Source organism: Chrysochloris asiatica, unplaced genomic scaffold (genome assembly GCF_000296735.1).
Source record: "Chrysochloris asiatica unplaced genomic scaffold, ChrAsi1.0 scaffold00017, whole genome shotgun sequence".
NCBI classification, from domain to species: domain Eukaryota; kingdom Metazoa; phylum Chordata; class Mammalia; order Afrosoricida; family Chrysochloridae; genus Chrysochloris; species Chrysochloris asiatica.
Window position 1 is genome coordinate 15985085 of NW_006408535.1, and position 15833 is coordinate 16000917.

Consider the following 15833-nt stretch of genomic DNA (forward strand, 5'->3'; position numbering starts at 1 on the left):
AGGCGGGGCTGATGAAAGGAAATGCAGATAGGTCTCTTGTGATACAATAGTGAATAATTGTTATCAGGATTGCTTGTGAGGGTTGGAAATGTAAAGGTAGACATTTTGTAGCAAGGAGGGGAGTGATTAACTTTGCAGTCTAGGAGTGGAGGTCCCTGGGACCATCAAGCGAGAAGAGTGGAGAGCGGGACCCTACCCAGAGAGGCAGTGATGCCAGAGATGGAGGCAGAGATGAAGACATGGAGAAATAGAGCAGCTGGAGACTTTAGACCCAGAGAGGGAGAGGGGCTGTGTGCTGATGACCAGGGGGCAGACTTGTAGAGTATACCCTTTGGTTGATTGATGGAGGGGATTTTAACCATGGCAATGAGACAATATATAATAGGATGAATGTAAAACTGATGTTCTCCCATGTAGACTATCACATAATTCACAATAAAACATTTAAAAATAAAAAAGGAATTGGAATAAGATTCTTATGATTCAATAGTGAGTAATTGTTATCATGACTAATTTGCGATTGTCACAATTGTAAAGGTAGAATTTTTGTAACAAAAACAGGGGAGTAAATCTTACAGTTCAGAAACAGAGGACCCTAGGACCACCAAGGGAGAAGAGCATGAGCGGAATGTGGAACCTTATCCAGAGAAGCAGGGACACTAGAGATGGAGGCAGAGATGGGGTCATGGAGAGGGAGAAGCTGAGGACTCTAGATTCATGGAAAGAGAGGGACTGAGAGCTGGCGGTCAGGAGGCAGACCTGTAAAATGTGCCCTTTGGTAGTTTAAATTATTATATATGCCTGAGTGTTTAAAAAAAAAGAGCTAAAATAAATAGAGCGAAATACTGTTAACTGATGGTACATGGAAGGGATTATAATAATTGTAATGAAACAAAGTATATATGATTTGTTGAATGTAAAACTGATGATCTGCCCTGTAAACGTTCACTCAAATCACAATAAAAAATATATAAATAAATAAAAAGTTGTGAGAATGAAAATAGAGCAGAGCATTTACTTTATCCATCTTGAGTTTTCCTTTTGTATTTAAAAATATTAAGAGAATAAGAACAAACTGTGCATTTAAAGCACATACCCTTCTTTGGCATTCCTTTTCTTTCTCTTCATTTTTACTGTCTTTAACAGTACTTGGAGAGTTGAAGAAGTTCAAAAGAGTTACCTAGAACTTTCTACCTCTCAAAATATGGCTTTAATTCCTGGTTGTGTTGTTGGGGACAAAGAAAAGATTCATGGAATAAACAAGATATATAAGAAAGCCCTAAGCTGAAAAAGTTTTGCTTACAGTGATTCCTACCTTTGGTTGTACACTGGACTCACTTGGGAACCTCTAAAAGTACTAATGTCTGATCCCTAGATTCTGAGGTAGCTGGTCTAAGGTAGCAGTGGGTTTTTAAAAAGCTTCCTAGGACATTCTACTATGCAGTTAAGGGTGAGAACAACTGTATCTTCATGCCACAACCTAAAATTAGCTGATTTATTAACATTTCTCATTAAACAGGCTCATCTCTTAATTCTTTCTCCTCCCTGCTTTTGATGCAAATAACTCACAACTAAATACCATTTCAGAAAGAAATTTTCTCCCTTTTCCTTATTCAGGGTTGTTGTTGTTGTTAAGTGCCATTGGGTGGTTCTGACTCATAGTGACCCTGTATAGTTTCCACGGAGCCACTGGTGGGTTTGAACCACCCACCTTGAGATTCAAACCAAGCTTGTGGTCCAGAGAATATGATAAAACTGCTTCACTATTAGTCCAAAAGTTGGCTACTGAAACCAGGAGCACCTCAGAAGACAGGGTTGGCAATTTGCTTCTGAAAGGTAACAGCCTTGAAAACCCTATGGAGAGAGAAAAACAAAAACAAAAACAAAAAACCTGTGGAGCAGTTCTACTCTGCCACGTGTCACATGTGTCAAATCTACTCAATGGCAACTAACACCAACACCTTGATGCCCATAGACCCAAGGTACCGTTTGTGCTCAACTACTAACCTAAACATTGGAGGTTCAAGTCCACACAGTGGTAGCACAGAAGAAAGTCTGGTGATCTGCTTCTGTTAAGATTATAGCCAAGAACTTTCAGAAAAATGGCGAACTATGTAGATGCACTACATGGACCCTCTACAACAAAGATATGAGAGATCAAATGAAACAGATAACAGATGAAAAATTGGGAGCCCTGAAGTTCAGAGGAAAGGTTAGAGAAGTGGAGTGAGTGCTCACTGGGAAGAGAAGGCGAGCAAGAACGGTGAGAGAGGGAGCCTGACTGGTGAACAGGTGGCCAGACACAGTGCAGAAATCTTGTGAGCAGCTTTGACAACAGAAGGTGGCCTGGCAGAGCCTATTCACACTGGTGACAGGAAAGTCTTGACTCCATCCTTTTCCCCACACTTACCTGGGGAACAGATAGATAGCCAGCTCCCACCCTCATCCATCCCCAGTGCAGGCCCTGTTCTCTGGGAGTTCGGAGCCACGTGGTTGTGGTTGGGAGCTACGACAGTGTGGGGTGGAGACTAGCTTTGCCACTCTGGTGCACTGTTCTGGTGCCTAGATTCATGCAGGCATGGTTCCAGACCTACAGAACCTGCAGAGTCATCAGACCAGCATTTAATCAGTCATCCTGCCCCCAGCTGCCCTGTAATCCTAAGAGACACTGAAATCAGCTCCATCCATCAAGGGCTTTCACAAAATACTTCTGGATTGAGTGTCCTGAACATAGTAACACTGAGACTAAAATGAGCTCCATCTAGGTCAAGGAATGCTGCTATCACATCCCTCCCACACCTACTTTGTGGGTTCCTTGACTTACAGGAGCCTTCCAGAATTTTCTCCTGTCTGGGTGCAACAGCTGCACTGTTTATTGTTTTGTTTTGTTTGTTGGGGGGTAGGTTTTCGTTGTTGTTGTTTCATTGTTTTTCTTTGTTTATTCTTTCTCCTACTTCAACTTCTCTTTCCACTCCCCTTAATTTTATCCTTTTTATCTCCACTTCTGTTTGTTTTTTCTTCTGTTTCTCATGTCCCCTCTTTTTTCCCTCTTTTCCCCCCCTCTTTTTATCTTTCTTTACTAGTCTCTCTCTTTCTCCTTTCATCTCCCCCTGGTTTTTCAAAGTATATATTTTTATTTCTTCCTTTTATTTCCTCTCTTTGCTATAGTTCCATTTTCCTGTCCTTTTTTCTTTTTAACCATTTAGAGTGTTGTTGTTGTTTTAACGTCTTCCTTTTATTTTCTCTTTTATTTTTCTCTTCCATAGTTCCATTTCCCTGTCCCTCTTTTGTCTTTATACTTATTATGTTATTTTTTTTCAGGTTGCTGCCTGTTTTTATTACTTTTTTCTCTTTTCATTGTTTGTTTGTTCTGTTTTGTTTTCTTGTGTATCGGGGGAGGGATTTTCTCTTTCCCATATAACAGGAGACAGCAACCGTACCTGTACAACCCAGCCACAACTGTACCCTTTGCTGCTCCACCCACCAATCAAGCTCCAATACCAGCTTCTATACAACCTGATCAAGAATAGACAGCAGCCAAGCCCTCCCTAACCTGTGGTACACAAACTGTGAACTAGAATGGCGTACATGCTTCCATTCTCAAACTATAACCACAGTAGACAGTTGGTAAGAGCCTAAGAACAAATCACCATACAATTATCAATTAAATACAAATAAGACAAACCACAATGCCCCAAACACAATACTCAATTATAGCTCACATGAAGAAACAAGAGAGAATGGATCAAACAAATAACCAAAATGAAGAGCCAGAAAATGTTTCTGAGGAAGAAAATGTAATAGAACTAATTGAAAAAGATTTCAAAATAATGATATTTAAGTGCCTTTAAAAGATTGACAGAATGATCATGGAAAGCAAGGAGAACACAATAAAAACTTCAGAAGAATTCAGGAAAACACTATTAAGTGCAAATAGACAAAATAGATGCAAATTTGGAAACAATACAAAACTTGCCATTAGAAATCCAGAATATTAATACTAAGATCTCAGAAATGGACAATACAATGAAAGGACAAAAAAGTTGGTTCAAAGCAATGGAAACCCAAATTAGTGAGCTTGAAGATAAATCTCTGCTAGGAAAATAACTGGAAAAAAGCACACAAAAAAATCTGAAGAAAGCCTAAGAGTTATGTGGGACACCATGAGCATGAACAACTTACATGTGATGGAATTACAGAACAAGAAGAGATAATAAAAAGCAAAGAGAAAATTGTCCAAGAGTTGTTAGAAGAAAACTTTCGTAACATCATGTAAAATGAGAAGATAAGTATGTAAGAAGCTGAGCAAACCCCAAAAAGGACAGAAACCAAAAGAAAATCACCAAGACATATCACCATCAAACTTCCCAAAACCAAAGATAAGGAAAGAATCCTGAGAGTATCTGGGGAAAAATGAAGAGTTACAAAGGAAAACCATTAAGGCTAAGCTCTGATTTCTCAGCAGAAACCGTTCAGACAAGAAGGCAATGGAATAACACAGACAAAACTCTGAAAGAAAAAAAAAAAAAAAATTGCCAACCAAGAATAATATACCTAAAAAGCTATCCCTCAAACTCAGCGGTAATATTTGGAAGTTTCCTGATAGACCAAAATTAAAAGAATTTGTAATAACCAGACCAACTCAACAAATAATTCTAAAGGATGTTCTTTGGACTGAGAATCAACAACCAAAGACAACAACCAGAGATTACCATACATAACAACACCACCCAGAATTTAATGCAGATATAGAAGTATTTAATGTAAAACAAACCTACAAGACTGAAAATAGGGAAACAGAGGTATCAATTTTTCAAGAAATCAACCACAAAGCAAAAAAGAGGGAATAGTGTAGATACAAAACTTCCAAATGACAAGGAAGTCAAGTAGATTTCAAGATAAAATAGACTGTTTAAAATAGGGAAACATTTACTACATGACAGATGACCTATGATTTGCCCTGAATTTTAATACACCTGCACATCAAAATTTTAAAAAGGAGAAAAATCAGAAAGATTTAGTAACCATTAACAGAACAGAAATTACAATGAAAAGAAAACCCACAAACAAAATGAACTCAGCAGAGAAAATTATGTGGAACAAAGAAACCAACAACACTACAAAAAAAACACACACAGCTAAAGGACAGCAATGAATTCTTATCTATCAAGAAATACACTGAATGTAAATGGAGTAAATGCTGCAGTTAAGAGACATAGAGAGCAAAATGGATAAGCAAACAGGATCCTTGGGTATGCGGTCTACAAGCTACACATCAAAAATAGAGAGACAGCCTAAATGTCCAGCAACAGCATACTGGTTAAGCGAACTTTGGTGCACACACACAATGGAATACTATGCAACACTGAAGAACAATGATGAATCTGAGAAATACCTCACAGCATGGATGAACCTGGAAAACATTATGCTGTGTAAAATCAGTTAATCACAAAATGACAAATATAGCTGAGACCAATATTTTTTTAAAGTTAAGAAAAGGGGTGGGAGTAAGAGGAGGAAAAATTGTTCATGGGCTAGTGGGTAGACATATGTTAACGTGGGTGATAGGGCAGGCAATATACAACAAGAGGGAGGTTGGGAGAAGAAAGAGGAAGGTAGTAGGAGACAAAGGAAAGAGTGCAATAGTTAAAATAACTAGAGGTAAATACTGTTAACTAAGGTATATGGAGGGGATTGAGAGAGAAAAAAATACAGCCAAGAAAACCCTATGGAACAGTTCTACTCCAGAACACAGGGGGTTCACCATGAGTCAGAATCAATTAGATAGCAACCTTAGAAGTTCATTTATATCCCCACTCTAACTGCCGCATGCTCCTACTGCTATGAAGGAAAGTGCATCTACACTGCATATTCTTCCTAACAAAATGAATAACTAAAGCGTGAGAAACAATGAAGCTTCCACACTCACATCCTAACTCTCCAGTATAAGAAAATCAGAAATCTTATCTTATACTTCATACTTTTCTTGGTAGGTGTTGTCAAGTTAGTTCTGGCTCATAGCGACTCCACATACAACAGAATAAAACACTGCCCGGTCCTTCCTGTACCATGGTTATAACCACTGTTGTACTTGAGCTTACTGTTGCATCCACTTTTCTAATCCATGTCTTTGACAGTCTTCTATTGTCGTTGACCCTCTACTTTACCAAGTATGACAGTCTTCTCTGTGGAATGGTCCCTCCTGATAACTTGTCCAAAGTACATAAGAAAAAGTCTTGCCTTTCACCCTTCTAAGGATCATTCTGGCTATACATTTCTTACAACACAGATTTGTTCATTCTTCTGACTGTCCATGGTATATTCAATATTCTTTGCCAACACCATAATTCAAAGGCATAAATTCTTCTTCAGTCTTCCTTGATTGTCCAGCTTGCACATGTGTATGAGGCAAATGAAAATGCCACAGCTTGGGTCAAGCACATCTTAATCTTCAAAGTGACATCTTGTCTTTTAATAGATTTTTAATACATATTTTGCAGCAGATTAAGTATAATGAAAGGGTATAGCCCTGAAACACATCTTTCCTGATTTCAAACCACACAGTATCACTTTGTTCTATTTGAATGACTGCCTCTTCGTCTATATACAACCTCTACATGAGCACAATTAGTGATCAGGAATTCCCATTCTTCTCAATGTTATCCATAGTTTGTTTTAATCCACACACTCAAATGCCTTTGTGTCGTCAATAAAACACAGGTAAACATCTCTCTGGTATTCTATGCTTTTAGCCAAGAGCTATCTGGCATCAGCAGTGATAGCCCTCATTCCAAATTATTTTCTGAATCTGGCTTCAATTTCCAGCAGTTATATACTGCTGTAATGCTTTTTAAATTATCATCAGCAAAATTTTACTTGTGTATGATATGCCTGATATTCTTTGATGGTTTCTGCATTCTGTTAGATCACTCTTCTTTGAAATGGGCACAAATAAGGAACTCTTCCAGTCAGTTAGCCAATATCTGTCTTCCAAATTCTCAGAACAGACCAGTGAGCATTTCCAGCATTTCAGTCCATTGGCTGAAACATTTCAATTAGTATTGTATCAATTCTTGGACCCTTGTTCTTCACCAGTGCCTTCAGTGCAGTTGGTCTCCTTCCTTCAATATCAATTCTTGATCATAAACTTCTTCTTGAAATAAATGAACGTGAATTAAAATCTTTTTGGTACAGTTACTCTGTGTATTCCTTCCATCTTCTTTTGATGCTTCCTGTGTCTTTTAATATTTTGCACATAGAATTCTTCATTGTAGATTCATTTAATTTTTGCCCTAAACCAGGGGTGGGAAACATCCGGCCCATAGATTGTTTAAGGCCCACGAAACCATTTGGTCTAGCCCTGCCATTGACAACCACAGTTCTAGCCATCACATTGTTGTTGTTAAGCTGTTGAGTCATTTCCAACTCATAGTGACCCTTATAGGGTTCCAAGGAGCAAACACACTTTGCAGTCAAGTGTATTAACCCACAGCACTACACCAGGACACCATCCCATTAGGGTGAGTTAATAAATGTTCCACCAAATATAACAGGCTAATTTTTAAGTTGATGATTTTGGATGGACCATGGATGATGTTATAAATTTTGGCAGAAAAAATGTTGCTCACCCCTGAATTTTTCTAGGGCAAGGAAAAAGTTCATTCATGTTCTGCCTCTTATAGGTTGCCCTTATAAACATCTTACCACCCGAGACTACAAAGAAAGGTGGTTATTTTTGCTCAGTAATACCTCATACCAGTATTATTGCTGTTGTTGTTATGAAGGGCTGTTGAGTTGGTTCTGACTCATAATGACCCTGTATAGCGTTTCCAAGGCTGTAAATCTTTAGCTTGCAGGTGCAAAATGCCTCCTCTTCTTTCATGGTGCAGCTTAAACTGCCCACATTGTGGTTCACAGTCCAGTGTTCATATTACAGAGACACTGCTTATTAAAACCATTTGAATTACAAAACCCATGTGACACTTTTCAACCAAAATAAGGCTAGTTTCTTCAGACATTTCACATTGGAGTTAACCTCAAATACTTTATATTTATAACTTTTCTCTAAATCCCATTTTCAACTGACTCAATAGCCACTAGCAATAATTGCTAATGAAAATTACATAGCTAGAAAATCCAGGACTTCCCTCTTCAGTTCATCAGGTGCAAATGATGTGTTGAATCCCAGATTTGGTAAGAAACCGAGGCTTCCCCCTACTCAGAGGTCCTCCTGACCCATTTGAGTGAGTCATTGATTATCTAGATGATTTAGTCCAGATGTCAGATACATCTCAATCTGGGTACAGCTCAGTCAGAACATCTAGCATAAGAGTCTCTGTCGAGTACTCTGAGACACAAATTTCATGTGGAGGTGGTTTACAGTAGACAAATTTATCTAAAGTGGGTCACTTCATGAAGCCACATCATTTATCCCATGCTAGCTAATCTAAATCCTGACACTTTTTTGCTGTCATGGATAAAAATAATATACTCTTTGAGAAGCCTGTTAGTCAGGATGCAGAGATGCCTAACTTATCTGTTTAAAACTCAAATACTTTCATCCATACCAGCATTTCAATATAAGTCCAAACTGTTTAAAGCTCTTGGTCTGATTTTCTTGCAAAGCACAGCTTTGAATTCAAAGTGGCCTGGGGGTGGGGGTGTGGGGAGTGGTTTCTAAAAATGGTTCAGCTGTCTTCTCATACTTTATACTAAAGAATATTTGGAAACCCAGAGGCAAAATATATGGATTACATTTTTAGTTTTTAAAAAAAGAATGGGAAAAAGTACTCAGTATAACATATTTCATTGTTTCCAGTTTTTAGTTGTATATCTTTATTCACTCTCTAGAACAACCATTCCCTTGGGAATTTTATAATAGTGGTTTATCCTGGAGATTTTAGTAACACTTCCCCTAAGAACTTGGAAGTAAGGTAGATAAGAGTGGTCTCTGATAAATAAATTTTAAGATCGACACCATGACTTTAAAGATAATTCAAGCTAAGTTTAAAGAAAAGTTTGGCTTCTGGCTTAGAAGACCTGAGAGTAAATATAGCGACCAGTCGTTAGCAAAGGAGGGATCACAAAGAAAGGAGCATAGAGGTGTGGGAGCTAGGCTCAGACCCCTACAGAGAAACAAAACAAAAAACCCTATACAGAGCATTTCCAGGCAATATCCCTGTAACTTCTCATTCATTTAAGCTGTTGCTAAGTGCCATCGAGTCAATTCCGACCCATAGTGACCCTGTATAGGGCTTCTGAGGACGGATTGGTGAGCTTGAACTGCCAACCTTGCAGTTCAAATCAACCTTGCTGACCAGCGTATTAACCCACAGCACCACACCAGGACTTTCTTTAACGTATCTCCCTTTAATAGGAGGAGTCCTGGTATGGTGCTGTCGGATAAGCACTGCACTGCTAACCACAAGATCGGCAGTTCAAACCTACCAACAGGCTCCTCTGGAATGCTTTACAGGGTCATTATGAGTCTGAACAAACTCACTGGCACTTAACAATGACAACAACAACTTTAATGAGAGACCAATGCCCTAAGCACACATGGTCCTTGATTCATGTAACACTTTGTCCTAATTCAGTCCTCACTGAGCAGCCTTCCTTCCAGGATTTCCAAGCAAGCCTGCCTATGGGAAGACAGATATTGACTACAGGAGCGCTGGTGGAACAGTGGTTAAGCCTTCAGTCACTAACTTCAGGCCGGTGGGTTGAATACACCAGCTAGACCATGGGAGTAAAATGCGGCAATCTTCTTCCATAAAGATCTGCAGCCTTGGGAACCCTGGGGGAAAGTTCTAACCTGTCACAGGGTTGCTGTAAGTCAGAACTGATTGGATGGCAACTGGTTTGGTTTTACTCAACCATCGATGTGAAATGAGACTCCCCCCAAGTGCCAGACCCTGTCCTAGGCAACAGAAATATAATACAGACTTAGACAATCCAGATCCTTGGAGAAAACACAAACAAATAATTGTAGCTAGTGATAAAATTCATTAAAAAAAAACAAGGCTGGAAAATAAAATAGATAATGCTACAGAAGGGGATGGGGGTTTTAAGAAGACATATCAAAATGGTTTCTTGGAGAAAGTGATGTTTAACATAAGACCAGATGCCAAGCCGATCCTGAGCATTTCCCTAAAGCGTTGTTCAAGTTTTTCCTTAAAAATGATCCATTGGTATGATAGTAGAGAAGCCTATAATGAAAAGACTTAGAAAACAAGAAATATGAGAGGGAGTACAAGGCATGCAGATGTTTTGTGTTTGTCCTTCACCAAACAAAAACTCTAACCTTACACTCCACCCCCTGCCCAACCCTGCTCTCAGTCTGGGGGCTCCAGATGTTAGAACTTGACTGTGTCTCTAGCTGGCCGCTTGATGGGACTCAAGATTCAACCTGCATAGATAGGGGGAGAGAATTTCTAGGCAAAGGGAACAGCAAAAGCCATGCAGCAAAAATTTGCCAATTGCTTCATCTGAACTTCCAACGTGGCTGGCCCTGCATACACAAGGAAAAAGAAAGATGACAAGCCCACAGGCAGGTAAGGGCCTGTATACTAAGCAAATAAACCAAGAAGCTGGACTATATGAAGAAGAATGTGACATCAGGATTGGAAGATGATTCATTAACAAACCTGCGAAATGCAAATTATACAATTTTGCTACTGTAAGTGCAGAGTACTTGAAGTCCTTACTGATCAAAGAATACAGTCTTCAGTATGGCTCCTAGCAACAGGATAGTCAGCACCTAGATAAGAATTCTCATCACTGTGTTATTGTTAGGTGCCTTTAAGTTAGTACAGATTCCTAGGGACCTTACGCACAACAGAACGAAACACTGTCAGGTCCTGCGCCAATCTCACAGTTGTTGCTACAATAGTTGTAGCATTTGTTTTATACTGTAAGTGAATAAATTGAGTCATTTACCAAGTCATTATTTACCAAGTCATTATTGAGTCATTATTGGAAACCACACAAGATGGTTGTCCCTACCCAGGACAATGTCTGCCCCTCTAGACCTCAATTGAGAGTTGTGTAGAGGTTACAAATCCGGCTGCTAATATCACGGACAGAAGTTCGAAACTACCAGCTGTTCTGCAGGAGAAAGATGAGGCTTTCTGCTCCCATAAAGATTTACAGCCTTGGAAACCCTATGAAGGGTCACTATGAGTCGGAACCGACTCCACGGCACATAACAACAACAACAACTATTATTAAGGTTGTTTTGTGGTGTTTCTACTCTGTTCTTAAATTGGCCGTTAGTCATGTGGATTGACGTGGAAATTCAGAAAATTGACATGAATTTGATAAAAAAAAGTTAATGTCTTAAAGTGCTCATTAAGTTGAAGAGCAGAGTTGTTGTTAAGTGCCGTGGAGTCGGTTCTGACCCATAGCGACCCTGTATAGGGTTTCTGAGGAGAAGCTGGTGAGCTTGAACTGCCGACCTTGCAGTTCAAACAGCTTTGCAGTCTGGAGCATTGACCCATAATGCCACACCAGAGACCAAAACTAAACAAGTGTGTAGACCTTTCAGAAACCACAGGCATTCACCAGAACTCACTGACTTTGGGCTTAATGTGTAAAGGGCTGTTTATTATAGAATATTTGGAAATATTACAAACAATGTTGGTTAAGTCACTTGATGAAAGAAGTATCAAAAACATAGCGATAGAAACTCTAGAGTTAAATGAATGAGGACAATTCAATTCATCCTTTCAGCACTCATTGAGATATCACCACGTGACTTGATTCCCTGCCTTCCTAGAGCATCTTTTTCCGCAGGGGAGACACACCACGTTGTGGGATGCATATAGACAGAGGGCAGAGGAAAATCAAAGTACAAATGATGAAAAGACAAGCAAATCACCCTAGAGGTGGTTTCTCAAATCCCAAGTAAATGACACAAAAATATTGCTTTCCTATTTGAAATTTAAATTTTCATCTTATTTACTAACTTTTTAATTTAATTTATTGTTGGTGTTACTCTCTGAAGTTAACCGACACGAATATTTTTTAAAACATTCACAACATTTTTAGTAGTCTTCTAAAGAAATTTTCATCTTTCTTCTATCCTATTTTACTGGCTTAATATTTGGCTCTTAACCAAATGGCTGGAAGTTCAAATCCATGAGGTTGGTGATTTGAACCCACCAGCCGCTCTGCAGGAGGAAATGCCAATGATCTATCTGTTCCTGTAAAGACTTCTGCTGCTGTTGTTAAATGCTGTTGAGTCAGTTCCAACGCATAGCAACCCTATCTAGGGTTTCTGAGGAGCAACTGGTATCACCTGGTGAGCTTGAACCACCAACCTCACGATCCAGTGCATTAACCCACAGAGCCACACAAGGATTCCTGTGAAGATTACAGCCTAGAAAACCCTATGAGGAGTTCGACTGTCATATAGGGTCACTGTGACTCAAGTACAAAACAACGAATTTTATCATTTACCACCTTTGCTTTCTAAGTCGGAAAGACAGAGGAGAATAATAGTCAACTTCTCTTAGAAACCTAATTCTGTTTCTACTTATTGTACTTTCTTCCTCCCAAGAAATTGTGGTAATAAGACACCAGGCCTGTTCAACCTGAAGCCCAGCCACCTTTGACAGGCTGACTCTTTTTCTTCCTGGACATTTCCTCATTGGGAATGACAGAACTCAGGCTCCAGGTGCCAGAGGCTTTTTCAGATCTCAGTCCTTAATGTAGCCTGAGACCATAGACCTGTCTTACCTTGAGTTGCACTAGATGCACGTCCACATGCTTGCTGTCCAAGTCCTGCTGGACTGAATAGGTTAGATCTCGGACCCTTTCTGAGGTCATCCGGAGCCAGGTCTCAATTTCTGGTAAGTGGAGGACAATCTTCCAGTCAGCGCCTGTGTGCAGTGGGGGTGGCTTTTCATACTGCTGGTCAGAATCCATGTCCTTCATTGCCTCTTCTCCCTCACCCTGCTCCACAGTAGGTGTCAGGTTGATGGCCATGGGTGAAGCGTCAGTAGTCATGGGATCCAGGTCCTGTGACCTCAGTGGGGAAAGTGTCACGCTCATGGTTAACATGGAGAAGTCTAAACCTTGCTTCTTTCCAAAACAGCTAAAAGGCAAGAAGAAAGAAGAGAGCAAGAGTCAGGCAACATTGCCAAATAAAGAAATGATACTTCACAGAAGAAACAGGATTTCTAAATTAAGCCAGATTTCTAAATTAAGAAACTATAACTCATAGTACAAACAGAAAGAGGTGTTTTCACTTTCTACAGGGTAGCACTAAGACTCAGCATATTATAAGAGCACAAAATCATAGTGGTATTGAGTATCCCAACGTCCATTCTCCCCCTGTTTTTAGTAACAAAATCTTGAGTTTCAGCTGTGCACATTCCTGCCTGGAATTAAAAACTACGTTCTCTATCTAGCTCCTATAGTGTTGCTATGAGTTGGAATCAACTCAACTGCAATTGAGAACAAGGAGCTGCCATATAGTCCTGAACTGTTACCCCTGGACTTCTTTATGTACAAGAAAAACATATTTCTATCTCATTTAAACCACTATTCTTTTGAGGTTTTGTAGAAGAATTCAAATATCATTTTGACAATTACAAGCAGGATTTCCAATACATGGGATAGCTACAGAGGGAAGATGTTCTATTTCCAGAAAAACAGTACTAAATTCAGGAGATGTTGCTCCTTTCTGCTATATGTTATATAAATGAATTGTTGTTGTTGTTGTTATGTGCCATCGAGTCGGTTCCGACCCATAGCGACCCTGTATAGAGTTTCCGAGGGTGTAAATCTTTATGGGAGTAGAAAGCCTCATCTTTCTCCCACGGAGCAGCTGGTAGTTTCGAACCGCTGACCTTAAGGTTCGCAGCCCGATTCGTAACCACTATGCTACCAGAGCTCCTTAAAATCTTTACTTTCCTGAAACATACTATAATCAGAATGAAGGAGCTCTGGTAGCGTAGTAGTTACGAATTGGGCTGCGAACTATAAGGTCAGCAGTTCGAAACCACCAGCTGTTCTGCAGGAGAAAGAGAAGGCTTTCTGCTCCTGTAAAGATTTACAGCCTCGGAAACCCTGTACAGGGTCACTATGTGTCGGAACTGACTCCATGGCATATATCAACAACAACAACAACACATATTAAGTTAGTTTTTAACCTCTCAAAGATGAAAGATAACCAACCAAAAAGATCAGAAATTAATATAACTGTCAGAGTATAGTCTATACTTGGTTGTTGTTGCTCTTTCTGTAGTCCACCTTCTTGGATTATTTACTCAGTAGCTCTGGTAGCGTAGTGGTTATGAATTGGGCTGCAAACCGCAAGGTCAGTAGTTCGAAACTACCAGCTGCTCCGCAGGAGAAAGATGAGGCATTCTGCTCCCGTAAAGATTTACAGCCTCAGAAACCCTGTACAGGGTCACTATGAGTCAGAACCGACTCCACGGCACATAACAACAACATACAAATTGAATAAGTATGATGAAAGGATAAAACCCTGATGCACATCTTTTCCTGAGTTTAAATCACATAGCATTCCCCTTGTTCTATTAAAACAACTGCCTCTTGGCTTATGTACAGGTTTCACATGAGCACTATTCAGTGTTCTGGAATTCTAGTTCTTTGCAGTGTTAACCATAATTTACTATGATCCACAACTAGTCAAATGTTGTGGCACAGTCAATAAAAGGTAGTATCTTTCTGATAAAGATTTTTACTAGGAGCATGTAAATTTCCACACAGGAAAGCATAAATGGGCTAAAAATACTTGTTGAACTAGGAAAAACATATTAAGAATAAGTTATTCCCATGATCCATTATTTCAGAAGCCCAGCAATGCTGAGACCTATTTCCACTCCATAATTTCTTAGGCATCTAAATCTTGAATTATGCTTTTGAAAGCAAAGTTATTTGCAAAAAATCAAAAGATTAGGTCATTCATTACACAGGCTTATCATTTTGGTGTCTGCTTTAGAAAATGTATGTATGCTTCACTTAGCAGTTTATTTTATGTGATTTCAAGAGGGAGACATCCAGGGCTCACATTTTTAACCAGCCTTCTACATAATTTGTTTGTTTGTTTTTGATGCAATAATACTAGATGTGATGGACAGGTACTGTAGCAACAGCAATAGGCTTAAGTATAGCAACAATTGTGAAGATGGCACAGGACCAAGCAGTGTTTTGGTCTGTTGAGCACAGGGTCGCTATGGGTTGGAACCAATGTAACAGCACCTAACAACAATAACAATAACAGATGAGTTATTCCTAGAAACAAATTAGAATGTATCAAAATTCCACCAGAAGGGATAAAACTCCAGTTCCTAATAAACCATACCCTGTCATTAGACTGACTCCAAGTCTGATTTCCCAAATCACTTTTAAATTTTTAATTGTATTGGCTCCAGAGAAGGAATCCAATACACACACCACAAAGGTTGATACTGGTTTCTAGTTCAAGGACACAGAATTGGTGATACATTAAGAAGACATTCTGGTTCTCTCTTCCAAGAAAACAGACTCAGCCCAAACCAAAAAAAGAAATGCCACTTGCCCCCAGACTCCTGCGGAAGAACCTTGCCTAACTTAAAAATGATAGTGCATCATTATGCTTTATCTGAAATTCCTTAAATCATGACAAGCTTCCTCTGGAACATACATCCTGCAATAAACTAAAAATTATACTAAAGAATCAGATCAATGCAGTTTATGTCCCAATCTACAATATATCCCATCACCTAGTGTACACCTAGGAGGCACAATGCATTTTTATGCTATTTGGGGCAAGACACCCCACAGTTATGACCCTGAGTTTCTGTTGCAGACCGTGTAAGACT

General features: G+C 39.4%; 1 protein-coding gene across 1 annotated transcript in view; it reads right to left on the reverse strand.

Moving 5' to 3' along the window:
• AKAP6 (A kinase (PRKA) anchor protein 6) overlaps positions 1–13090 on the reverse strand; it is a 516985-nt gene extending 503895 nt beyond the window's left edge. Inside the window, exon 1 of the mRNA XM_006835360.1 lies at positions 12739–13090. Coding sequence (XP_006835423.1) covers positions 12739–13062 — 324 coding nt within the window. The 5' untranslated portion in view covers positions 13063–13090. The remainder of the gene's footprint in view (positions 1–12738) is intronic.
• Between the last annotated feature and the right edge of the window lie 2743 nt (positions 13091–15833).